This window comes from Geotrypetes seraphini, chromosome 3, assembly GCF_902459505.1.
Source record: "Geotrypetes seraphini chromosome 3, aGeoSer1.1, whole genome shotgun sequence".
Classification (NCBI taxonomy): Eukaryota; Metazoa; Chordata; class Amphibia; order Gymnophiona; family Dermophiidae; genus Geotrypetes; species Geotrypetes seraphini.
Window position 1 is genome coordinate 15,347,511 of NC_047086.1, and position 27,693 is coordinate 15,375,203.

The window sequence follows — 27,693 nt, forward strand, 5'->3', positions numbered from 1 at the left end:
CCTCTTGCAAAGCATTCCAGAGCTTAACTATTTTCTGAGTGAAAAAATATTTCCTCCTATTGGTTTTAAAAGTATTTCCCTGTAACTTCATCAAATGTCCCCTAGTCTTTGTAATTTTTGACGAAGTGAAAAATCAATCCACTTGTACCTGTTCTACTGCACTCAGGATTTTGTAGACTTCAATCATATCTCCCCTCAACCGCCTCTTTTCCAAGCTGGAGAGCCCTAATCTTTTTAGTCTTTCCTCATACGCAGAGGAGTTCTATCCCCTTTATCATCTTGGTCGTTCTTCTTTGAACTTTTTCTAGCGCCACTATATGTTTCTTGAGATAAGGAGACCACAACTGAATGCAGTACTCCAGATGAGGTCGCACCATGGAGCAATACAGGTGCATTATAACATTCTTAGTCTTGTTAACCATCCCTTTTTTAATAATTCCTAGCATCCTGTTTGCTTTTTTGGCTGCAGCCACCGCACATTGGGTGGAAGGTTTCATCGTATTGTCTATGATAATACCCAGATCCTTTTCTTGGGCACTAACCCTCAAGGTGGACCCTAGCATCCAGTAACTGTGATTTGGGTTATTCTTCCCAATGTGCATCACTTTGCATTTGTCCACATTAAATTTCATCTGCCATTTGGATGCCCAGACTTCCAATTTCCTAAGGTCCGCCTACAGTTTTTCACAATCTGCATGAGTTTTAACAACTTTGAAAAGCTTAGTGTCATCTGCAAATTTAATCACCTCACTCGTCATTCCAATATCCAGATCATTTATAAACAAGTTAAATTGCACCGGTCCCAGTACAGACCCCTGCGGCACTCCACTGTTTACTCTCCTCCATTGAGAAAAATGACCATTTAATCCTACCCTCTGTTTTCTATCTGATAACCAATTCCTAATCCACAACTGAACTCAGGATCCTCTCATGAACTTTATCAAAAGCTTTCTGAAAATCTAGATACACTATGTCAACCGGTTTACCTTTAGCCACATGTTTATTCACATCTGAGTATATGTGTACTCTGCACCACAGACGAATAAAGGATAATAGTGATGAATCCCTGGTTCATCCGTTTGGTCAATCCCATTGTGCATTTTTTTATGTTCGTGTTGTGTGGGATAACCTTGTTTGTTTGTTTTTTTTCCTTCTTTGTGCTTTGAAAGGTGTATCAGTCAGCTAGGTCTGCGTCTGTCTTCAGGGCTAATACAGTGATTAGAGCTGAGGTATTAAGAATTTAGTGAGGCCATAGACAGAGTTATGTTTTTTGGGAAAAGGAAAATATTTGGTGAGATTTCTTCATTGATCTTGCATATTTTTCCCATTTTTGGGAGTTTAAAAGATCTTTGGGTTACGATTCAGGTCTGAATGCCATCTGGATAGCACGGAAGCTTTCAGTGTGCTACCCAAAACATGTATTGGATAACATAGTAAAGGACAGCAAATAAAGACCTAAACTGTCCAACCCAAAAACTTTTTTTTGTTTGTTTTTTAATACATAACACAGCTCCCCCTAAGGAGGCCAGCATTTTATGGTGTATGACCACTTCATCAGTGAATTTGGGACTCTACAGATATACAAGCTCCTCCCTCTTCCTTGCTCCCCTCTGAGATCACTTCCTAGTCACGGGACCAGGACATCATGTCAGAAGGGAGCCAAGGCTGAGGTGAGCAGAAGCTGGAAGATGCTGCTCACGCTGGCGAGCTTTTCAAGCGGTATGCAGAAGCAGGGGGCGCTTGAGTGGCGGGGAAGAGAAAAGGGGCATCCTTAGTTTGGAGGGGGGCGACAAAGTTAGGTGCTGCTTTGATGCCCCAGAGCTGACAGCCAGGTGTAGGAAAATTTATTATGGCAGATTCAGCACTGAAACAGCTGCGATGAAACAACTGTGCTGAATCATTCTAGATCAGGGGTGGGCAACTCTATTCCTCGAGGGCCAGAATCCAGTCGGGTTTTCAGGATTTCCCCAATGAATATGCATTGAAAGCAGTGCATGTAAATAGATCTCATGCATATTCATTGGGGAAATCCTGAAAACCAGACTGGATTCCGGCCCTCGAGGACCGGAGTTGCCCACCCCTGTCCTAGACCCTTGGAAGGAGCCCGCAAATAGATCTCATGCATATTCATTGGGGAAATCCTGAAAACCCGACTGGATTCCGGCCCTCGAGGACCGGAGTTGCCCACCCCTGTCCTAGACCCTTGGAAGGAGCCCGCAAATAGATCTCATGCATATTCATTGGGGAAATCCTGAAAACCCGACTGGATTCCGGCCCTCGAGGACCGGAGTTGCCCACCCCTGTCCTAGACCCTTGGAAGGAGCCCTTATGCATAGCCCTTCAGCCGATCATATTCACTGCAGTGACTGAGACAAAGTAATTTGGGAAGAGATCCAATAAAGAGGGCAAAAATTCCCAGGTGGTTGTCATAGTACCAGATCCCAACATTAAATAGGTCAGTAGATAAAGGGAAATAAAGCTATGCTGAGACCCCGTGCTAGAAAGACAAGACAGTCAAGCAGTATTGAGTTGTCAAGTGTCCTACACTCTTATTGATAGAAGAAAACAGTGAAATTTCTTACCATCATTTATTAAGGAAGAAAAATCACTAAGGGCTCCTTTTATCAAGCCGTGCTAGCAGTTTAACACGCGTAATAGCGCACGTTAAACCACCGGCCGCGCTAGCCACTAACGCCTGCCTTGAGCAGGCGGTAGTTTTTTGGCCAGCGCGGGGGTTAGCGCCTGATTAAAAGTTGCAAGCGCTAACCCCGCTAGCGCAGCTTGATAAAAGGAGGCCCAAGTAAATTTAAAGGACTGTTAAAATGCTGGTTGCACAAGGATACTTTTGAGACCAAATTATTGGAGTCTCTGTTGATCCCATTCGTTACTTAAACTCACTAGTCCTCTGTTTAAGGCTCTGAGAATTTGAATTAAAAAAAAAAAAAGTTCTTAATTTTCTATTATATTTTTATCAATACTTTTAAAATTTCTTACCCTCTGTTTTTATTTTCCTTTTATGTATCCTTTACTATACTTATTGGAGTTCTCCCTACTTCCCTTATATATTGGTACGTCATGTCCGTCTGTGTTGGTTTTATTTAATTAAGACCCTGTTTTAATTGTAAATCGCTTTGAATTAATGATATTGCGATACATCAAAATTTTCATAAAACTTGAAACTAGGACACAAAATGTGTAGTATCTGGATGAATACAGGAAAAAATCAAACTTTAAAGATTTGTAAGTGGTAAAAATGTCATTTATTTAAAAACAAAGAAGGCTTTGTTGTAAAACCCACACAGTCCCTGTTTCAGCACTAGGCCTTCTTCAGGAGTCCTCAAAGTAAAATGAGAAAAATGACATGAATAACAGGAAAATGATACTGGGAATATATGAAGTAAGCCAGAGATATTGGGAAGCTTGTAGATGGACCAGTGTTGGATATGAAAGTAAAACTCTGCCTCTCAAGTAACAATACTCCCCCACAGATCACAGATGTCTTTAATAATTTGGTGCTGCTTTCAGTTCCAGGGTACCGCATGGTGGCTTTGCGTACATCATGGGTGGCAGTGGGTTGCAGAATTTTACAGTAGCAGCTGTGGCGTACACACCAAACCTACTGCCAACATCAAGTACATGGTAGGTTAAATAGTCTCTTCTGAAACCACTGAGGTCAGATATACCATGCGGATAAGCTTTGAATTCTAATATTTAACTTGATTTTGAAGTACCATTGCACTGTGTGCTCTGGTGGATCCTGCTCCACTGCTATCCCACTATCAGTCAGTGTACCTTAGGGCTTTGTCTTGAGACCTCTTCTTTATGCTTGATTCCATAGTGCTATCATCTCCTCCCATTGTTATGCTGATAGAAGTCTCAGATTCAGTTGCCAGTTGGACATCTATGCAGCAATATCAGACAAGTAGGCTGAGACTTGGGCCAGACTTTAAGAATAAATGGGATACCCATGTGGGATCCCTACGAGGGTCAAGATAATAAAATTGGGTCATTAGGGCATAGACAGGGGGGTGGGTAAGCAGAGTGGGCAGACTTGATGGGCTGTAGCCCTTTTCTGCCGTCATCTTCTATGTTTCTATGTTTTTCTATGGATTTCTGATGAAAATTCTGGTGTGGAGTGGTAGATCTTAACCGCTTTACACCAGAATTTTCATCAGAAATCCAGGCTCAAGTCTCAGCCTACTTGTCTGATACTGCTGCATGGATGTCCAACTGACAACTGAATCTGAAAATGGGGTTCTTATGGGGGTTCTGAGCTTCTTATCTTTCCTCCTAAATCTGCCTCTCTTTATCCATTGTAGTGTAATGTGTCTAGTAGTCCTGAATATTAGGGTTATCTATCTGAACCCGCAAGTTGCTTGCAGAATGATGTCATATTTTCAACTCTGCTTTCTTCGCTCCTGCTCCTTCAGTTCTTCTTCTGAAAGCAAGTTGCTCAGATGTATTTCTGATCTGCTCTGAGGTTTTATTATTTTTGGAGGATTTTTCTGTTTTACGTTTGAGGCTCAGTGCCTAGAGGTTCCCACTTGTTGGGACCTCTGCCTGAGAGAAGACGCAGACTCATTCAGTGGAAGTATTCTACTAGCAAGATCAGCCTGCTGTAATATTTTTGGAGCTCGGGGGCCATCTCCTGAGCAGCTGCTCACATCCCTGAGTTATCAGGAGCTTGAGCGCAGGCTGTTAGGTTCCGTCCCGGCTTGGCCAGGCTTAATAGTAGGCCAGCTGCATGGTTCTCCCTTTCTTCAGCATGAGATTTTCCAGGGGTTGAGGCTCAGTCCGACATCAGTCTTACTGGCAGCCCAAAGACCAAGTTTATAGAGAAAACCTGTAAGGCAGAGTTCTTCTCCATTTGTTCCAGCTGCACTTCTGAGCTGAGGCAGAACATGGCATAATGAGTAAGGCTATTATAGCCTATGGGAAAAATCAGGGGAGGGGATCTGAAAAAGTGAATTTTGAGGGTTTCTGGGATCAGAGTTAGGGTCCCCCTCCTCCAAAACCCTCCTCTATGTAATTTTTGAATTTCAGGGGAGCTTCCAACGGCCATTTTTAGCACGAAATCTTTGGTGGCAGACATCTTGGATTTTAAACTATCTTTTTTTCCTAAAGTCTCCATCTGCCTCAAAATCTCTTAGATTTGTTTAAAATCGATAGAGATAGACCCCTCAGGCCTTTCTACCCCTGTATCATGCCAGGTTCGTGTTGGATAGTTACATTACATTACATTACATTTCGGATTTCTATTCCGCCTATACCTTGCAGTTCAAGGCAGATTACAAAAGATTTGTCTGGACATTTTCCAGTGGAGATACAATTTTTTTTTTTTTTTAAACATATGGGAGATAGCTGGATAGAATTCTATGGGAACTTAAGGGATGGATATTAAACTGACAGTGCAGAACTGTGTGAAAAAGACAAATGGAATACAGTTAGAGAGGGTAAGATTGCAATCTATTTATGGGGTTTGTTTACTTGGAAGGTGTTTAATTTGGGGGAGAATTATCTAGAGGTAGGTGAATCTTCTGGAGGTAAGAGAGGAGGGGTTAAGATATTTGGATGAATTTTTTGAAAAGCAGGGTTTTGATTTCTTTTCGGAATGTTTTGATGTTGTCTGTTATTGTCATCAGGTTGGAGATGGAATGGTTGAGTTTTGCTGCTTGTGTTGCCAGAAGGTTGTCAAAATTTTCTTGCGTTGTGTGCCTTTGAGTGGGGGGAAGGCAAAAGGGTTCGAGGTTCTTCTGTGTCTTGAGGTGGAGATCTGGTTTAAGCGGTTATTTAGATAGGAGGGGGAAGAGCCGTGTAACGCTTTGAATACTAGGCAGTGGAATTTGAATTGAATTCGTGCTTGTATGGGTAGCCAGTGAGAGTCTAAGAAGGCAGTTGTTAAGTGATCGTATTTTTTAAGTGAATAGATCAGTCTGAGGGCGGTGTTTTGTATGGTCTGGAGTTGTTTTATCATAGTGGCTGGACATGGAAGATATAGGGAGTTGCAGTAATCCAGCAGACCTAAGACTAGGGATTGGACGATTAGTCTGAATTGTGCTTGGTTGAAGAATTTTCTGATTTTACGTAGATTTCTCATGGTTAGAAAAGCTTTCTGGGTCGTCTTATTGATCTGGGACTGCATTGTGCAACATCTGTCTATCGTAACTCCTAGGAGTTTTAGTTCGGGTTGTATTGGGTATTTGGTGTTTTTGATTTCTAGTTCGGTGATGGTAGGAGTTTGGGCCTTTTCGAGCAAAAGGAATTTTGTTTTTTCTGAGTTCAGTTTTAGTTTGATCCATCATCCATTTTTCTACTGTATCTAAGGTTGTTTCTAGCTTTGTTGTGGTGGTGGTCTCTGATGGGTCGGAAGGGAGGAGTATGGTGATGTCGTCTGCGTAGCTGAAGGATGTGACATCTAGGGTATCAAGAGTGGCTCCTAGGGAGGAGATAAAGAGGTTGAAGAGCGTAGGTGAAAGAGGTGATCCTTGTGGAACTCCGCAGGGATTTGCCCATGGCTCTGACTTGATATCATTGTATTTTACCCTGTAGGTTCTAGATTTAAGGAACCCTTGAAACCATTTGTAGACCTTGCCTGAGATTCCTATGGCGTCGAGAATCTGTAGTAATAAGGTGTGGTCAACTAGGTCAAATGCTGCGGAGAGGTCTAGTTGTATTAATATCATTTTTTTTTCCTTTGCTAATGTGTTGCCGTGCTGTATCTAGTAATGTGACAAGTAGTGTTTCTGTACTATGGTTAGTTCGGAATCCTGATTGTGATGGTGGAGTAGGTTATGTTTTTCCAGGTATTCGGTGAGGTAGTTGGCCAAAGAGTGTCCATGTTCTGTGTGTTGTGGGGCATGCAGAGAAGGGGAAGGAGCCTTGGGTTCAGCCTCCTGTGAGTCATCCAGGACTGGGGATCCACAGGAGGCTCAGTCCCAAGGGAAGAGACCCTTTCCAGTGCCCTCTGTAGGAGAATTGGCCAAATGCAGACACGTGAATGCCATAGAGCCCAGGAGGACCTTCAGAGTCCTTGAGACCCCCAGTGCAAGGCTTCACCCTGGATTTTGTGATCCCGATGTGGAATGCCGAAGGTGGATTCGCTGGTAGCTCAGGTTACCAAACGAACTTCCTTGCTTAGTGAAGGAGGTGTGATGTTGAAGGATACACAGGAACGCAAAGTAAATGTGGGCCTCAAATGACAATTTGAAGCCTTAGTCTTAAGAATTAAGGTGGTAGCAGTGACTTCCTTTGTGACACGTGCTTACCACATGCAACTGACTCAGGTCTCAGAGGAAGATGAGGACCCTCAACTCATCCTTTCTGGGATGGATTATATAGTGGATATTCTATATGACATCATAAGAGTCATGAGCAAGTTATCGGCCTATTCTATCTCCACCTGACAGATGCTCTGGAGATTCGGCTTCTAAGGCCACACTTAGCAGGCTTCTCTTCCAGAGGCAGATGCTATTTGGAAAGGGTCTGGATGGCCTGTGTTATGGACTATCGCCCTAATGCAGGGGTGCCCAATAGGTCGATCGCGATTGACCGGTAGCTCGCCAAGGCAAAGTGAGTCGATCATCCAGGACTCACTTTGCCTTGGCGATCTATTGGGCCGATCAGTCTTCCTCTCCCCGACGTCAATTCTGCCATCAGAGACGAAGTTCAGGCCAGCCAGGGCAGAACTTACTCTCCGACGGTAGAATTGGGCGGAGAAATGGCAGATGAAGTTTAATGTGGAAAAGTGCAAAGTAATGCATTTAGGCAGTAAGAACAAGGAATACGAATATAGAATGTCAGGAGCTACTCTGGATAAGAGCGAACAAGAAAGGGACCTGGGTGTACTGATAGATAGGACCCTGAAACCATCGGCACAATGCGCGGCAGCGGCAAAGAAAGCAAATAGAATGTTAGGCATGATAAAGAAAGGAATCACGAGCAGCTTGGAGAAAGTTATAATGCCGCTTTATAGGGCAATGGTCAGACCACACTTGGAATACTGTGTCCAACATTGGTTTCCCAACCTAAAGAAGGATATAAAAATGCTGGAGAGGGTGCAGAGACAAGCAACGAAGCTAATAAATGGTATGGAGAACTTGGAATATGAGGAATGACTCAAGAAACTGGGACTGTTCTCCCTTGAGAAGAGGAGACTGCGAAGGGACATGATTGAGACTTTCAAAATATTGAAAGGCATCGACAAAATAGGGCATCAAAATAGGGCATGAAAATAAATTATTTACATTGTCCAACGTGACACGGACAAGAGGACATGGACTGAAGCTAAGGGGGGACAAGTCCAGGACAAACGTCAGGAACTTCTGCTTTAGGCATAGAGGGATATGGGTGACTAAAACTACATCAGGTGTACACCTGACTGAGCCTCCGTGTGTGCGGATCGCCGGACTCGATGGACCATGGGTCTGATCCGGAGATGGCAGTCCTTATGTTCTTATGAGCCACCAAATAATAGGGGTCACCTGAAGTTGTACCTTTTCTCCCTCTCTCTCCCCCTCCCCCCATGCCTGTATCCAGCCTTGCTCTATCTCCCCCCTCTGCCCGTTCTGGAATTGCATGCTCTGCAGTAGATTGCAAAGAGAGAGCATTGAAATCCGTCTCTCTGGTCAGCGGAGCCTTTCCTCTGCCCCATCCCATCCACAGGAAGTTGCATTAGAGAAGCAGCACGTGGCAGAGGTGAGCTGGAGTAGTACCAGACCCACGTGGCTGCGGGGAGGGAACAAGAAGAGAGACATGCCAAACCCAGTTACATGGGGGAGGGGAATCTGGAGATGCCAAACTGGCTGATGGAGGAGCATGGGTGGCAGAGATGGAGAGATGCTCAACTTGGGAGGGGGGGAAGCAGAGGGGAAAGATAAATTGAGATCAGGAGTAAAGGGGAGGGGAAAGAGAGGGCACAGAAGCTAGACTGGATGGGGGAGAAGAGAAAGATTGGACCAGGGAGAGAGAGGCTGGACCAGCAGAGGAAAGGAGAGAGAGAGAGAGATGCCAGACCATGGAGGATGGGGGTAGAAGAGGAAGAGAAGAGAGAAGCTGGATATGTGGAGGGACAGGGACACAAACGTTGCTAGTTGTGGAGGAAACATAGGGTCAGAGACACTACTGGGCAATACTGGACACAAGGGGAGTGATAGGGACACAGGGGATGCTGGACAGAGTAAGGGAAACATGGGGAGAAGGATAGGGACAGTGACAGAAAGGGAAGAGACTGGACAGCTTGAATAAGGACATACATAAAAGATGAATGCTGGACAGAGAAGACATTTTGAAAGGACAGACCCTGGAGACAGTTAAGAAAAAACAGAAAAGCAGAAGAGAGACACTAGGACCAAAGTAAGGAGAACTTTGGGGAAGGGCAGGATAACGGCAACGCGGCAGGAGAGATTCGGGGAAGATCGAGGCAGAGCAGGGCTCAGACAACAAAGGTAGAAATAATATTTTTTCTGAATTTAATTGTAATATATCAGATTTGGGAAATGTGCATTGTCGTCCCCCCCCCAAAAAAAAAAAAAAAAATCTTAATATATCTACATGCAGCCCATTCAGTCCTAGCTAAGCCACTGCCTTTTAAACTGACTTTACAGATGCATGCATTCTGTAGCTCCTCAATATTTCTCCTGTCCCTATATCCCTCCTTAGGAACTCTATTCATCAGGTAAATCACTCTTATCTGCACCTTCCTCTTCCATTACCACCTCCAGACTCTGATCCTTTCATCTTCCTGCACCATATGCCTGGAATAGACTTCCCGAATTGGTATGTCATGCTCCTCCAGTCCTTTCAAATCCGCCCCAAAGCCTACCTTTTGTGGCTGCTTTTAACTCTTAGGAATCATTTGATTAAAAAACCTAAAATTTTGCAGTTACTGCATCTTAACACGAGAAAATAACATTTGGTAAATGCAAATTTAATGCAGCTTCTTTTGCAGGTTGTGAGTTTAAATGTCCATTATTGCATGATACCCTGGTTGCAGTTAGTGTGGAAAACCTACAGAGGAATGGCTACGAACTGCAATATGTTCTCTGTGTTCATTCTCCACTCATCCTCTGCCTAGTGACACCCCCTTAATGTGAGAATTTAGCATTTAATAATTATAAAAATAGTGCAAAAGCAGTTTACCATGTTTTTCAGGTAGCAGTCCACACTTAAGTGAAATGCTCCCTCAACCCCTAATTCACCTGTTTTAATCATTCCCATAATAAATGTAACTCCCTAATCCCTTATTTGTGCTGTTCGTACACTGATCTAGAAGCACTATAGAAATACTGCCATACTGGGACAGACCGAATTCCAACAGTGGCCAACGCAGGTCCCAAGTACTTAGTTTCAAATTCAAGTTTCAAGTTTTTATTTGTATTGGATGAATCGCTTATTCAAGTTACTAAGCGATTTACAACTTCATAAAACAAGTTTATATAAGTAAGTAAAATAACTTAAAACTAACAGTTCTGAGACATAACACGAAACGTGAAGGATAGAGTGGTAAAGTTACATCTTCATAGCTTAAGAAAATATGTAAAAAACAAGGAAACAAACATTCCAGCATCTCAAAGAATGGCAAGATTCCGGAACCCCAATCAGAGCAACATTCCAGAGCTGAGACTGTGATGTCATAATGCCTCATTCCACCAATGCCTAAGAGTCAAACTCATCAGTGATGTCACAATAGCTTGATTGTTCTTTACTTGGCTCACGTAAGAACATAAGAATTGGCATACTGGGACCGACCAAAAGTCCTTCAAGCCCAGTTTCCTGTTTCCAAGTTCCTAGTTAGATCCCAAGTAGTAAAACAGATTTTATGCTGCTTATCCTAGGAATAAGCAGTGGATTTCCCTAAGCCATAATGGCCTATGGACTGTTCTTTTAGGAAAATCAGAACATATGTGGTACAGTAAAAAAATAAACTTTTTCTTCTTATCTATTTGTGACCCGCTGAGTGAACAGTTCCAAAAGTGGAGTATCTGACTTATTTATACCACAAGATAGAGGGATATCAACTACATAATCCTGCCAAATTTCATCCTCAGGTATGGCCTAATTACATCTTTAAAAATGAGGAACGAAAATCAATTAAAAAAATAAAGTATTGCCAGAAATCACACACTCCACTTTAGGTACCTGCAGTTTTTAGGCTCTAGAGAACATGAAAAACATCAACGTTGTGAATAGCACAATCCCATTCGACTGAGCCTATGGTGCACACAATTTTCCAAAGTGAAAGTCACCCCTCTAAATCTTTATAGCCTTCATTTCTGTTATTTGTAACCCTTTTTACTCAGGCTGCCCCATTTATCTGCTTATACATGCATGCACACAGTTTTCTCTATGAAACTTAATTACTTTCTTGTTCAGTGAAGACTTGAGAATGAGGTTTTCATATTAGCTTTCCAAGCAGTCCGCAGGTATTTGTTTTCAGTGGTTGGGTTGTTCATCTGTATACACGTGCAGATCAGCTTTCTGTGTAGCACAGTTCAGTGCAATGCTAGTGTTTAAGCCCGTTACATTAACGGGTGCAAGAGTAGATGTGTGTCTCTGGGTTTTTTTCTTTGTCTCGCTCTCCTTGGATGCTGTCTGTCTGTTTCCCTGGCCCCCTGCCTGCCTGTATTTCTCTTTTGTGCCATGCCTGCCTGTCTCTCCGTGGCCCCCTTCTGTTCCCCCCCATGATTGCTGTCTGCCCCAGCACACCCCTCCCCCCCTTCCCTCTCCCCCAGGTCCCCTGTTGTGCCATGCCTGCCTGCTCCATGGCCCCCTTCTGTTTCCCCCCCCCCCCTTCTGTTCATACCCTCCCTCCCTCCATGGTTCCTGGTGTCTTTGGCCCATCGGCACAAACCGCTGCCGCTCTTCAACAAAGCAGCTTGCTGAGGTTCGCCAGCCGGCTGTAGCGAACCTTGCAGGCCGCTCTCCACATCAGTAGCACGTTCCCTCTGATGCGATCGCGTCAGAGGGAACATGTTATCAAGGTGCAGAGCGGCCTGCGAGGTTCGCTACAGCCGGCCCGCAAACCTCAACAGGATGCTTTGAGGAGGAGCAGCGGTTGGAGAGTGAGGGCGGGAGGGGGGAGTTGCCGGCGTGTTCCTTGCCTCTGTGTTCCACAATGGAATACAGCCAGGGAAGGACACAGCACGCCGCAGGAATCACAAAACCCTAAGTGCGCATGTGCGCTTAAGGTTTTATTATAGAGGATGTTTGTGCTACCAGAGTTTTCCAGTTTGAATGCACATTCCAGAATAACGTTTTGCCAGATGAGCCTTCAACCCTTTTCTAAGATATTATATTTAACGGGTGGCATCCTTTCTTTTTCAGTATTAACATGCTCAAACTGCCTGAGTACCCCAGCAAGGAAATCCTGAAGGACAGGCTTCTGGTGGCATTACGTTGCGGGAGCTACGGCTATACGATGGCATAGTGACGCGAAAGGGAACTCCTGATTTATTCCAAGAGGAAGAAGCAATTTCAGGAACTGTCAGCAGAGACGCAGCCCAGCACCAGGGCCTGCTGTGAAGCAAAATTCATCACTTATCGCTCGTTCCCCCTCCATTATTTATTGTCTGTGTGATTTTTTTTTTTTTGAAAAAAAAGAAAAGGCTTGATAGACTTTTGTTTTTAATATATTTTTCCACATCGTGGTTCTATAATGGAAGCCATTTGTTTCATCGCTGCTCAGTGAAATTTTTTTCCCCCTAAAGTATAAAATGATAATGTTTATATCAAATATGAGACTGTAGACTTAAACTTCTTTCATTTTAGTTAGGAAGGGTGTGTTTAGATTTCAACCGTCTCAACATGTTCCTCTGTATAAGGGAATGCCATTTATTTTAAATACTTTATAGATTCTTGTAAATAGTTTACTTTTAAACAGTGCAGAAAATGACACAGTTGAGCTGTTGTAAAAGAGATTTTTTGTAGAACTTTAAAATGTATATAGCTTGTAAAGACTCTAGAAAGAAAGACACAAAGCTTATTTTTTCTTATTTGTTGAAGTTCTCACTTGGGAGGACAAGCCATGGGGTCTCCCATTTTAATCACTAATATAGAGGTCCTTTTACTAAGGCGTGCCAACGCGTCCGTAGAATCTAATGGACACATTGGTACGTCTTAGTGTTTAGCGCGTGCTAATTTTTAGCACGCCTTCGTAAAAGGACCCGTAATTCAGTTTAGAATTTGAATGTATTATGTTGGATGTTTTTTATTTCCGGATTAACTTTGTTTTGTGAGAAATCATTCTTCTTGTATTGTTTTAAACATCATCTATGTTCTATTTTAATTTATTGAGGAGCTTTGTGCATGTGTGCCTTTTGCGTGTTAGGCACCCACTGTATTTTTGGAAATAATTTGAAAAGTATTTTTGTATCACTGATATCCTGACTCTGTGTAATGGGCCATTTAATGTGTTGTCTTTAACCCATTGGCTTCTGATTGCAAAGTCAAGCCCGCTTCACTTACATATCAAGAATCCAGGTCCCTCAGAGTAAAGATATTGCACATGTCTGTCCGAATCTGCACAGAGGACCTAGACAGGACCATGAAATGAGATCCAGTGGGAAGAGCTAGGTGTCAAAACTTTCATGGAGAATATTCTCCCGACATGAAACGTTCCATACCCGAGAGTTCATTTCAGCAACTGCAGAAGAAACTGATGATCTTCCCATTCACAGTATTGATGGCAGGAAAGGAGCGAAATGGAGTTCTTATGCCAAGCATCTCAATAGAGACGGTGTCGATCGTGCTCACAAGACCGTGTCGCCCGCGCTTCCTTTCTTATTTTGAAAGATACAGACAGTGATCTTCCCTCTTTTTGATGCAGAGAAACCGAAAGACTAATCTGCAAAACAGCTGAGTGATTTCTTGACCTTTATTCCTGTTTACAATAAAGAACTGACCTTTTGGGTTGGTGGTTTTCATTTTCTTCTCTGTGATGAAGCATCTCTGACTAAATTGAATATAGAACTGATTGATATTTGAATTCCTGTAATGTTTCATCGGTTTACACTGCTTCAGAGTGCACAATGGGAATATGCCAGTGTCACAACAGGACAGCGTAAAGGACTGTTCAGGGTAGTTAAAAAGCACTACAGCAGTTGGTGGGGGTCAGTGGCTCTCTTCAGCTTACCATGTGGGGCCAGGCCATCCGGGGCCCACAAACAAGGACTAGATTTGGCATTTTAGTCTCTGTTCCCATGGACATGTGGCTTGTGGTGGGAATGGGAGCTTTCTTAGATTCAGGTCAACTGAGAAGGCTGACATGAGGCTGGGTCCAGGGATATCGTTTCCCATCTGATTACTGTTAATGTGGCTTCTGTTTGCATTACTCGACTACTAGTCATTCTTGTGATCCCATAATCACCTGACCCTGTGTTTGAGTTGGTTTTCTTTATTTATACCCCGCCTTTCTCAAGGCGGGTCATACACAAACAGAATGTAAATTACAATGAGGCTACCAGCGCCTCACATCAGCTGAGTTGTGGAGTCCTACACCCCTCCCCCTGACATTCCCGACATCCCCCTTGATATCCCAGACATCTCTGCCCCCCTCCCTGTACTTTCGGATGAGAAAATGGCAGGAGGGAAGCTCACTCCCTCCTGCCTACAGGGCTTCCCCCTCCCATTGCATCTTGGGATGCAGTGGGAGGGGCTGAAGGCCCTGATTGACTCAAAATGGTAGTTTGCCTCGGAGGGGGCTGCGGCTCTAGGGCAGGAGAGAGTGGGCATCCCTCCTACCCAGCTTACTTTGTGGGTAGGGTTTTGGGGCAAGAGGGAGTGGGCATCCCGCCTGCTGGCTGACTTCACATGAGGGTTCAGGTTGGAGGAGAGTGGGCATCATTCCTGCTGGGTTTCCTGCCGTGGCTGCTCAGCTGATCGTGGCAGGGAGATTTCCTTGCTGTGATCAGTTCAGTGGCCACATCTATTTGAAATGTAATGCTGGCCTAAATTTCAGACACTTGTCGTGGTTCTAGGGAGATGCCTAGGGTCGCTTAAATTTGCCCAAGGCCACTCCCAGCCTTGGGTGAGCTTAGGTGTCCCTATGTCTCTCCCTAGACCCGCAAAAATGCCTATAGTGTAGGCCAGTGGTTCCCAACCCTGTCCTGGAGGACCACCAGGCCAATCGGGTTTTCAGGCTAGCCCTAATGAATATGCATGAGAGAGATTTGCATATAATGGAAGTGTCAGGCATGCAATCTGCTCCATGCATATTCATTAGGGCTATCCTGAAAACCCGATTGGCCTGGTGGTCCTCCAGGACAGGGTTGGGAACCATTGTTATAGGCTCATAGGAATGCTATGCGCATTGAAGCTGTTTACTGCTGCAGCTGGCGCTAAAAACCATGCTACGGTTTATAAAAAAGTGTGTGTTGGGGGGGGGGGGGTCAGGGGCTAAATAGTAGCAACATTCCATGTTACTAATCCCAGGACAAGCAGTTGCTCCCCCATGTCTGTCTCAATATCAGAATATGGGCTTTTCCTATAGGCCCCTCCCCACCTTTACAAAGTCATACTAGTGTTTTTAGCGCTGGCCACTGCGGTAACAGCTCCAACGCTCATAGAATTCCTATGATCATTGGAGCTGTTACCATGGTGGCCGGCGCTAAAAATGCTGGGGGAGGGGGGGCATTTGTCCATACCTTTTTAAAACCCAGCTATGCTAACCACGGTTGCCACATCCTCTGACAATGAGTTCCAGAGCTTAACTATTCATTCGGTGCAAAAAAACATTTCCCTTATTTGTTTTAAAGGCATTTTCATATAATTTCATTGAGTTCTAGACTTTGTAATTTTTAAAAAGTGAAAAATCAATTCACTTTTACCTGTTCCACATCACTTATTGCCATATACTTCATTCATATCCCCCTCCCCAACCACTTCTGGAATCAGGGCTGTGAACGGGGATCACGGGAATCCCGCGGGTCCTGCGGGAATCCCCCTCTAACCCACAAGGACTCCCCCTCTAGCCAACAGGACTCCCATCAGGGATGCGGCAGAGGAAATTAGGCCAGTAGAAGACCCGAAGCAACGTTTAGTGTGCCTGAGAAGCTGCTGCTCCTGCCGGGTTTTTCAGCCTTGTAACGGTGGGAGGGTCAACGGGGGTTTCAGTTGTGCCGGGTAGGGTCTTCGGGAGGGTGAGTTGCGACATATTAGTGGTTTAACCTAGGGTCGGCGGCGGGAGGGGGAAGTCACAGCTGTTACCTGGCCGAAAACACGTCCGCACAGCCAGCGACCGCTGATAAATTAGCACCATTAGTAACTATGAAAATTTCCTCAAAAAAACAAAGAAATCCCTGGTTTAACGCATCTTTAGGTCTCTTAAAGCAACAAACACGATCAGCTGAACGAAAGTGGCGGTCCAAACCCACCCTGGAAAACTTAGATAATTACAAAAAAATATCACAATATTACCGACAATCAATTAACAAAACCAAGAAACAATTCTACCATAAAAAAATCTCTAATACCAAAAACCCATCACTCTTATTTAAAGTTCTTAAGCAATTAACTACCTTTAAAAATATAAAACCAATTTCAGTCAAAGTAGCGCCAACAGCTCAAACTTTAGCAAGTTATTTTCAAGAAAAAATCATTCTGATTCGATCCAAAATCACTAATAACTTACCTAGTATCATTAATCTATTCAGCCCTCCTGTAAGTGATGTTATTCCATCTGCGACTCAAACACATCGTGCCACTCTATCTAACTTTATCCTTCCATCATTAAAAGCCATTGAAAATAACTTACAGTGTATGAATACTAAAGGCTCTATCCTAGAGCCTATTCCTCCATTTTTCCTGAAACGACACTTTACAGTTTTTGGATCATACATTCTTCAAATAATCCACACTTGTCTATCTACAGCCAATATTCCACCAGACTGGAAACACTCTATCATAAACCCAATCATCAAAGACCCAAAAAATAATCTTGATAAATGTTCTAACTATTGACCAATAGCAAATCTTCCATTCCTATGTAAATTAACTGAAAAAATTGTTTTTCAACAATTGACGGACTTCGTTGACAAAACACATGTACTCCACCCCAATCAAACCGGTTTCCGTACCAACCATTCTACAGAGTACTCATTACTTGGTCTCACTACATCCATAAACTATTATCTAGATCACCACAAATCCGTTCTTCTAATCTCCTTGGATCTTGCTGCAGCTTTTGATACCATCGACCATTATCTCTTATTACAACGTCTTACATCCATAGGTGTAGTTGATCATGCCCTGGAATGGTTCCGCTCTTATTTCTCCGATAGAACCTATACAGTACAGTTCAACACATCAAAATCAAATCCTTACCACTCTAATTTTGGAATCCCACAAGGTTCTATTTTATCACCTTTATTATTTAACATCTACTTGGCTCCTCTTCTGACTCTCTGTCAATCAATAGGGTTTACAGTATACGCTTACGCCGACGATCTTCAAATTCTGCACCCCATTGACCCAACCAATCATTCCGAGATTCAGGCAATTAATCAAAAATTAAGTAAAATTCACGACTGGCTAAACATTAAAAAGCTATCACTGAGTATCTCAAAAACTAATACTCTCCTTTTCCCAGGAAAAGAGGGAGCTCAACTAATTTCTCCAGTCGTCATTGATAACATTCCACTATCATCAGTCACAACCACAAAAATTTTAGGTGTTCTCATAGACAATAAGTTAACATTTCGACCACAAATAAGTGCCTTAGTTAAAAACTGTTTCTATAAACTGAGAATGATCCGATCATTAGCCCCTCTTCTTGACATTAGTTCCCTCAATATTCTGATACATTCACTCGTTATATCAAAATTAGATTATTGTAACTCACTTTTAAAAGGAATTTATCATAAAGACTTAAAACGTCTGCAGCTGATTCAAAATACTGCTATTAAGATCATTTCTGGAGCAAAGAAGTATGATCATGTAACCCCTCTCCTTCAAAATGCCCACTGGTTGCCAGTCTCACAAAGAGTAACATATAAAATTGCCCTTTTAACATTCGGAACTCTGCAGTCAAATGCCCCAGCATTCATAGATAGATTACTGATTCCATACGACCCACCAAGATCCCTAAGGTCCATATCTCAATTTAACCTCAATATTCCTTCCCTAAAAAATATTGGCACACGCCGTACCTCAATTTTTTCAGTTACAGCCCCTACAATCTGGAACGCTCTTCCACTATATTTAAAAATGGAAAAAAACTTAAAAAAATTTAAAAGCAACTTAAAATGTTTCCTTTTTAACGACGCTTTTAACTGAAAAATAAAAAAGGGGCTCATTTTAGAGATTAAATAATATTTGTTTTTAATTTATGCCCATTTCCCTAATTCCTTTTGTGTTTACCCTAAATGTTTCTTTCATTTACTTTACCAATTGTATTTCTTTCCCCCTTTACCATTTGTGTTTATCGCATGCCAGCCCATAATTACCTAGTACGTTCTATAGTCTGTTATGTAGTTTATAGAAAGTTTGTTCTAAATGTTATATTTTCTTTTTTGCTATAATGTTATTTTATATTCTGTACAACGCTTTGAAGAAACGAAAAAGCGTTTAATCAAAAATTAAATAAACTATAAACTATAAACTGTCTTTCTGCCTCTGCCGGCGGGGACCACCGGGGCCTGGGTGCGGCAGGGAAGGGGGGTCTTACTCTTGCCTGGCCGGGGCCGAATCCCAGGCCTGCTCTCCTTCCCCTAAGTCTGGCCCCTCACTCCGCGCCATCTAGCGCATGCGCACTTGTGCCGCCGCGACAGATCAGGGAACACGCGGCGCGAGTGCACATGCGTGCTTAACATTTTATTATTATAGATTATCTGAACAGAAAACAAAAAAAGGGTTCCACCAAAGAGATTCCACAGGTAAAACAGCAGTGCAAACACAAAAGAAACTGTGGAATTGATGATCCTGTCAGAAGTAATTGCTGCTTTTTATGGGGATGGGCGGGGATGGAAGTAATTCCTTGCGGGGATGGGTGGGGATGGAGAGAATCCTGACGGGGACGGAGAGGATCCTGGCGAGTATGGAGAGGACACTGGTGGGGATGGGTGGGATTTCTGTCCCCGCGCAACTCTCTAGTCAGTACACCAAACCTTCAACTGCAACTGATATTTGGGTTTACATTTTTTGCCCTAGATCTAAAGTATTGGTAAGTATAACTTATATTTACCAGTATTTTATAGCCAGGACAATATGTAGATATCTACGTGTGTGTGTATAAAATGTAAGCTGGAGTCAGTACATTCTCACCTTTGATTCCACCCCAAATTGCTTCAGCTCCACAGCCCTGATTGGAGTGCTCGACTCCTGATACAGGTAACTTCTGAAACAGGGCCAAGCCCAAGTCTAGTTCCTTTGTTGACTTTCATGACTTGACAGAAGTTTGGACTGTCTTTTAATTCATGTGGGTTTATTAATAAATCAAGTTGGCGTTCTTAAACCTTCTGGACTCTTGTGATTTCTCTTGACCTCACTGCGCTCCCATTTGTACTTATCCGTGAGGATCTTGTTCTTTTTTTTTTCTTCTTGTCTTTTCAATCTGCATTTGACATTTACTTGGAAACCTTAAAAAGAAATTAGTACCAAGCACTAAAATCTCTTAGGGCCCCTTTTACAAAGCCACAGTAAATGCACCAAAGTCCATTCAATTCCTAAGGACTTTAGTGCATGTACCACGGTAGCATCACTACTGCGGCAATGTAAAACAGGTCCTTCGTGCATACAAATAAAACTTGTTTTCCACATATTACCTACTTAGGTCTTTTGTGGAGTACCAAATAATTGGCTAGACAATTCTAGAATGTACAACCATAACTAAAGGAACATTTAAGCAAGTTAAATTCATATACTACGACTTTTTATCATTTCTATAGTGCCGAAAGGCATATGCAGTGCTGTACATTTAACATATAATAGATGGTTCCTGCGTAGAAGAGCTTACAATCTAATTTAGACAGGACATATGGGATTGGGCAGCATTTTCTAGAGAGAATGGTTGCATGGACATAGATGGCTTATGGTGAGTGGGAGTTAGGAGTTGCAAACAGCTTTTAGCTTGGATTTGACTACTGCTTGATGTAATGACTCAGGCAGTCTGTTCCAGGCTTGAAGAATGGTCTGAAATTTGGCAGCTAAGATTTAATGCTAAGAAATGCAAGGTCCTTGCATTTGGGCTGCAAAAACTCAGAGAAAAGTACAGTTTGGGGGTGAACATAAGCATAGCCTTACTGGGTCAGACCAATGGTCCATCAAGCCCGCCTGTTATCACAGTGGCCAATCCAGGTCACTAGTACCTGGCCAAAACTCAAGATTTAGCAATATTCCATGCTACCAATACAGGGCAAGCAGTGGCTTCCCCTATGTCTCTCAATAACAGACTATGGACTTTTCCTCCAGGAACTTATCCTAACCTTTCTTAAAAACCAGAACTTTTGTGCATGAAAGAGGAGCAGGACTTGGTGAGACCTCATTTCCTGCCAACAGGCCCCATCGATCCCTACCACACTGATTTCAGCATATTGTATATGAAGAACTTACATCTTTTTCTTTGGTGCTGATTCATAAGGTGGACCCTAGCATTAGGTAACTATGATTTGAATTATTCTTCCCAATGTGCATCAGTTTGCATTTGTCCACATTAAATTCTGCCCACCTTTTGTATACAGTTGTTATCCTCCTTTCCAAGGTCATTCATTTGGGCTGCAAAAACCCAAGGGAATGGTACAGTATAGGGGATGAAGAACTTTTGTGCACTAAAGAGGAGCGGGACTTGGGTGTGGTAGAATGTGATGATCTTAAGGTGGCCAAACAGGTTGAAAAGGTGACGGCGAAAGCTAGAAGGTTGCTAGGTTGCATAGGGAGAGGTATGGCCAGTAGGAAAAAAGAGGTATTGATGCTCCTATATAAGACTTTGGTGAGACCTCATTTAGAATATTGTGTACAATTCTGGAGACCGCACCTTCAAAAATATATAAAAAGGATGGAGTCGATCCAGAGAAAGAGTACTAAAATGGTATGTGGTCTTCGTCATAAAGCGTATGGAGAAAGAATTAAAGATCTCAATCTGTATACTTTGGAGGAAAGGTGGGAGAGGGGAGATATGTGCATGAGTCGAGTCATTTGAAAGGAAGCTCTGGAATGAGAGGGCATAGGATAAAGCTAAGGTGATAGGCTCAGGAGGAATCTAAGGAAATAACTTTTTTACAGAAATTGGAAATCAATTTGTTAACAACACAGTTCTGTTCTGAATTGGAGAAGTCTATGCTTCAGCTCCAGACGGAGGTGGAGATCCTCTGAAACGGAGCCCCATAGAGCTTTTCATTTTGACTGGCATGGACAACACAATTTCATTAATTAATTCAGTTAATTATACACTTTATTATTATTATTTTTCATCATGATAGTAATCTCCTAGTGTATTGGTTGCTCATAGGAGGAATTTTTGTCACACTTCACAGGTATAGACATACAACACACAGTTTCTTTGTTCAAAAAGTCCTGAAATGGGCCTGTAGCTGCCAGGAGGACCCAAGACATGATCTGTGGCTTGTGACTGCCACGCCCCAAACACAGTCTTTCTTCAGTCAGATAACATGGTCTGGCACCAGCCAGACTTCAGAACCAGACTTTTAAGTGTTCAGTAAAGGAAAAGCTGGTTTACCTCAGCCAAGCAGAGCATCTAGTGGTTGTCATCAAGGCATATGCTAGGCTCACTTCTTTTTTTCTCCCATGGGCCTACTTAACCCAGCTCTGGCTCTTATACTTCCTGGCAGCTGCTTCCTGACTCCACCCTTCTCGGGTCACTTCCCCTTAGGGAGGAGCTACACATATTACGGTGTCTCTGACACTGTGAGGGAGTATCCAGCAGGGGGAGTGGTAGCGTTCTATAGACTCCCTCACACACTCCTTCATAATTATTAAACCTTTGTATCACAAATTCACCATAATGACTTTCACAGGTAATATTTATTTAAGGGATTGTGTAACTTTTGTATTTGTGTGTATTATTGTGTATGCTAATGTTTGTTTATTTTTTATCACCACCTCCTCTAGCTTTTTCTGGAAAGGTGGACTAAAATATGCAATTCACAAGCAAAAGTGAAAATAATCATGTACTTCACTTATCTCTCCCCCCTCCCCCCCCCCCACACACAGACACGTGCCCTTCCCTTCTTCTGCCAACTCCAGACCCCTTCCCTTCTGCCGTGCTGCGCCATATACTTGAAACAAGCTGCCCGAATCCCTTCGGCGGACTCCGTCCCTGGCACTGTTCAAGGCCCAGTTAAAAGCCCACCTCTTCGAGAGTGCTTTTGATTCTTAACTCCTCTCACATTGGGTTCTGCATCCCTTACCCTATATGTCATGTCTGTTTGTCCAAGTTAGATTTTAAGCTCTTCAGAGCAGGGACCGTCTATAAATGTCAGCCCACCTCTTTGAGAGTGCTTTTTGACTCTTAACTCCTCTCACCTTGGGCTCTGCATCCCTTACCCTATATGTCATGTCTGTCTGTCCAAGTTAGATTGTAAGCTCTTCCGAGCAGGGACCGTCTATTAAATGTCAAAATGTACAGTGCTGTGTACGCCTTTCAGCGCAGTACTAAGTGATAAATAGTAGTAGCAGCACTTGAAAAGTCATGCCGCTAGAATGCTGGTTCCAATTGAGATGCAAACCCAAAGAAGCAGAAAAAAATGGTCAGATCCAAAATGCTAGCAATAGGCAACGGCTCAAAAACCATTAGAAGTACCATATGTCATGAACCCCTGGAACTAGGACGTGCTGTGTGAAGAAAAGTGAGCTTGTGTAGAGCTGTGACAGAGTTTCATATATCTCTATATCCATACAGAGCGTAAGAGCTTGTGACACAAAGTCAACAGTTCACCAGCTGATCTCCAGGCAGGGCGATGAGATTCTCCCGGCCTGTTAGGAGTCTTTCAAGAAAGCTTCCACAAGCCGATTGTCTTTGACAGATACGGTTGCCTAGATTAAAAAGCAATTGCAATTGTCTGTTGAGGTTAAGCTTTCGGAGTGTGCGGGCCCACTATATAGATGAGGGTTGATTCATAAGTCACGGCAACTGTTTATTTTTCTCTCAAAAATGCGCCAACACTGGAAATCTAATATATACGGTTGAAAGCGTGCGACACCAGATGAGTGCAGTGGTCTCTGATAGGGGGAGAAGCAAAAGACATGACTTTTGATATCATCGTTTTATTAACAATGAATGCTGGCCGTTTCACTAAACCCAGCACCCAATCAGCCTGCAAGGGAGCGTTTTTAACTGTTACCATCCTTCAAAAACGTTGTCACGTAGGATTATGGCGTTGTGCAACAGTTCCGGATGTTTCTCCCGTACGACAGGCGGTACTGCAGAAATGACTTGCAATACTGTGCGTTCGCAGTGTGTCCCTCACGAACTGAATGACACACAAGACAACCTGGGAGTGGCCTAGTGGTTAGGGCACCCTGAGGTTGCAGTTTCAATCCCAGCACTGCTCCTTGTGACCCTGGGCAAGTCACCCACTCCATTGCCCCACATATGTTAGTCAGATTGTGAGCCCATCAGGACAGACAGTATGTAAACTGCTTAGGCGGGAGAGGGGTATGGTCCTATTCCCTTATGAAATATTGGTTGGGAGGATTTTTTTTTTAAATGTTGTATGGATTTTGATTGATTATAAATGCATATATGATTAATATTATTTGCATAGATACTGTATTGCATTTTTGTTAGCTTTAGAAACTCAATAAAGATTAAAAAAAAAAATAATAATAAATAAATACTTTGAAGGATGTTAACAGTTAAACAGTTTATATTTGTACCTTGTTCATATTGTACCCTGTATGCCATAATAAAACAATGATTTCAAATGTCCTGTTTTTTGCTTCTCCCTTACCAGAGACCGCTGCACTCATCTCTTATCTGGCGGCAACATTAAAGGAGTACATGTCACACACTTTCAAACGTATACTCCTCCCCCCCCCAAATTCACAGGGGTTCCATTCCAGGAACCCCCGCGGATTTTGAAAAACCGCAAATATGGTTTTTATAGGCAGGAAAGAGCAGCTGGGGCGCCGGCGGGTCCAAAATCACTCATGGTATGCTCTGACCGCCTCTTCCTGTTGCTAAAGTCAGGCTACACCAATCAGGAGCTGCTTTGACATGCAGCTCCTGATTGGTGTAGTCTGAATTTAGTACAGGAAGAGGCGGTCAGAGAATACCGCTAATTAGTGAGTTCGCAATTCACAAACTGCGAATTCGTGGGGAACACTATATTAAATTTCCAATGGTGCATTTTCAACAGAAAAAAAAAAAAAAAAGTTGCCATGACTTATGAATCAAGCCTCATACTCTTTGAACCCCCCCCCCCAAAAAAAATCTACACCAAAATATTTTTTGTCCTATCTTCCACAGAACTTGGCCGAATCTTATGACATTTACCCCCTCTTTTACTAACGCTCATAGAATTCCTATGAGTGTCAGAACTGTTATCGCCGCTGTCGGCACTAAAACCCGCGCCATACGTTAGTAAAAGAGGGGGTTAATGCGTCCTGTCCTGAATTAAGTTGATGTAAAATGTTGCAAACATTTCCCACCACACCGCAACGCTACCATGAGAAAATGAATTACTGCTATTGGGATACGCGCGGAAGCCAGACGATCGTTTGTAAACAGTCTCTGTCTCAAAATGGCTTTCACTGCAGATGACCGAATTCTGATTTAAAAAAAAAAACAACCAAAAACCCAAAACTTGGCACTGCTAAAAGGATACAGTGACCCACGAGTGAAAAGGTACCAAAAGAGGACTTACAAATAGCAAAGATAAAGGCTATAAAAATTTGGAGGGGGAAATTTGGGCAACTTTTCTTTTTTTACAGCTTTAGATTGCAAAGATCTAAATCTGTGTATCGCAAACATTACATTAGTGACTTCTATTCTGCCAGTACCTTGCAGTTCAAGGCGGATTACAAAAGAAGGTAACTGGACATTTCCAGGAAAATTACAGTTTAGGGCGCTGTTTACATAATTGAGTTTATGAAGGGAAAATTACAAGAGTGGAGGAAGCTTTGAGGGGGATTTACGAGGGGGGGGGAAGAATAAGGGGAAGTGATTTGGTATCTAGATAAATTTTTTGAATAGCAGGGTTTTGATTTCTTTTTGAAATGATTTGAAGTCAGTCTTGGTGGTCAAGTTTCGCTGCTTGCGTCGCTAGCAGGTTGTCATACTGTGTGCACTGTGGCAAACCGTATACCGCCCGAGATTCCAGGTGTGCCGTGAGACGGGGAGGAGGAAGAGAGGCGCCAGTGTCGGTTTACTGCCTAGGACGTGGCTCTCGCAGCGAGAGCCACGTCCTGTAGGCAGTCAGCCAGTGCCAGCACCTCTCCTCTCCATGCCAGTTTTCTGGATTTACAAAGGTACATTTCTGTGAACAGCACTCTCTATACAGGGTAAGCTGATGGTATTTCAGATGGTAAATGCACAGTTCATATAAGATGGTAACCTTTTTTTTTTTGCTTTTTGTAACAACTTTTTGGAGGAGCGGAGAAAAGTAAACGATATCTTATGTAAATAGGTTGAAACGATTTTTCTATGACGCTGTTTGTATTCATCAACTGAGAGAAAGTAAAGTTCACGCAAAATCTGGTGTGGTCTACCTCATTATTATTAGGATTTTATATACCACCTATCAAGATTATCTAAGCGGTTTTTACAATCAGGCACTCAAGCATTTTCCCTCTCTATCCCGGTGGGCTCACAATCTATCTAACGTACCTGGGGCTATGGAGGACTGAGTGACTTACCCAGGGTCACAAGGAGCAGCATGGGGTTTGAACCCACAACCCCAGGGATGCTGAGGCTGTAGTGAGTGGACAATGTGATACCATACCATACCATGTCGACTAGGAATCATTGCGGCTTACATAATATTAGAAATGACGCAGAGGTAAAGACCATATACACATGAGTACGTTATAACACGTCAGTGCAGTGAAGAGAACAGATGTGTTTTCAGCGCCTTCCTGAATTGCAAGTGTGTGGTAAGTTGTCGTAAGCTGCTTGGGAGTTCATTCCAGAGTTTGGGTCTTTGGAATTCAAAGGTGGTCTCGAAGAGAGCTTTTCTCCGGACCTGGCATGGGGAGGGGAGTGGTAGTTTACCCAGCCTCTCAGCTCTAGAGTTAGTACCAGCCCTGTTCCTAACAAATAAAATATTTTGTGTGCCCTGCTTTCCATCATCCGGGAAGGATCTAGGCAACTGCCTAGTACCCTGGGCTTTACACTGGTAAATGGCTTTTAGAAATTATTCTGATTGCCTAATTACAGTGTGATGTCCATCGGTCCATTTTTATAGGATTCTTCCTTGGATGAGTGATGTTCAGATTTTCATAATGATATTCAGCAATCTTGATTATCTCTGTGTGGGGCTATGAAAGATAACTGGATGGAAGATGGGGTACATACGGTTGAAAGTTTGACTAGGGTGGTGAATTCCTCCACAGCTTTTTTGCATGGTGGTTGGAATGTCTGAATGGGAAGAGAACAAGTCATTAAATGGTTCTCCAACTGCTCTCTCTTTGTAGATAGATGGAAATATAAACTTTATGGACCATTGTTAGATATCCCAGAATCCTCTGGGCTATCCTCCATTGTATTTTAACACAAAAAGGCTCATAACTTGGGCATTATTCCTTGTGAGGTGGAGTTGGGGGGTTCAGGAGAGTGAGAGAGAGATGTGAACAAAAAGAGACTGAGAGAGAGAGAGAGAGGAGGAAGAAAAGATAGTTTCCTGGTTCTCCTTTCCATTTTATGTGAAAAAAGGAAGGAATTGAGGTTACACACTGGTGCAGTTGACAGGACAGGGTAGGCCATATGGTATTTATCCTTCTTCATTCTCTCTGTTGGATAAAAATTTAAAAAAAAACCCAAGAGCAGTGGGATGAGGGGAAACTCGCGTTCAATCTAAGGAATAGGTAGGTTTTGATTTCTTTGCGAAAATATTTGTAGTTGTTTGTTGTTATCAGCAGGTTGGAGATACTGGACCACACTATCTCCAACCTGCTGATAACAACAAACAACTACAAATATTTTCGCAAAGAAATCGAAACCCACCTATTCAAAAAATGTATACAAATGGCTTAACCCCAACCGGACCCCCCTCAACGCAACTCCCCCCACTTCCCCCCTTCACCAGTTCCCTTCTCTTTAGCCTCAAACTAAACTAAACTAAACTAAACCTTAGGTTTGTATACCGCACCATCTCCGCATGCGCAGAGCTCGGCACGGTTTACAGAGGTAGAGAGGAAAGGGAACAACAAAGAAGGGATATAGGAGAGGGACTGAGAAGATAGAGAGGGACAGAGTACTAGAGAACGGGAGGTGATTAGATTTTTGAGAAGAGCCAAGTTTTCAAGCGTTTGCGGAAGGATTGGAAGGAGCTAGAATTTCTGAGCGGGGATGAGAGGTTGTTCCAGAGTTCTGTGGTTCTAAAGGGGAGGGATGTTCCGAGTTTTCCAGCGCGGGATATACCTTTTATAGATGGGAAAGCATGTCAACTGCTTCCCTAATGGTATATATACTGGATCTGCACTATTTCCTATTTGTACAGCATCTTGTAGCTCTTGAAATATGCAGCTCCATTATTCTTGTAACTTCTCCTGGAAATGACCAGAATTCTCTCTGTAATTATCCTGGAA

General features: G+C 43.0%; 1 protein-coding gene across 3 annotated transcripts in view; it reads left to right on the top strand.

Annotated features, from left to right (window-relative positions):
- The window catches only part of HACE1 (HECT domain and ankyrin repeat containing E3 ubiquitin protein ligase 1), a 293,187-nt gene extending 279,258 nt beyond the window's left edge, over positions 1 to 13,929 (top strand). For 2 of the 3 annotated variants that reach the window (XM_033937256.1, XM_033937255.1), the window contains 2 exons: positions 3,526 to 3,639; positions 12,322 to 13,929. In XM_033937256.1, coding sequence (XP_033793147.1) covers positions 3,526 to 3,639; positions 12,322 to 12,424 — 217 coding nt within the window. In that variant the 3' untranslated portion in view covers positions 12,425 to 13,929. The remainder of the gene's footprint in view (positions 1 to 3,525; positions 3,640 to 12,321) is intronic. The other variant, XM_033937257.1, reaches the window with a different exon arrangement.
- The last annotated feature ends 13,764 nt before the right edge of the window (positions 13,930 to 27,693 follow it).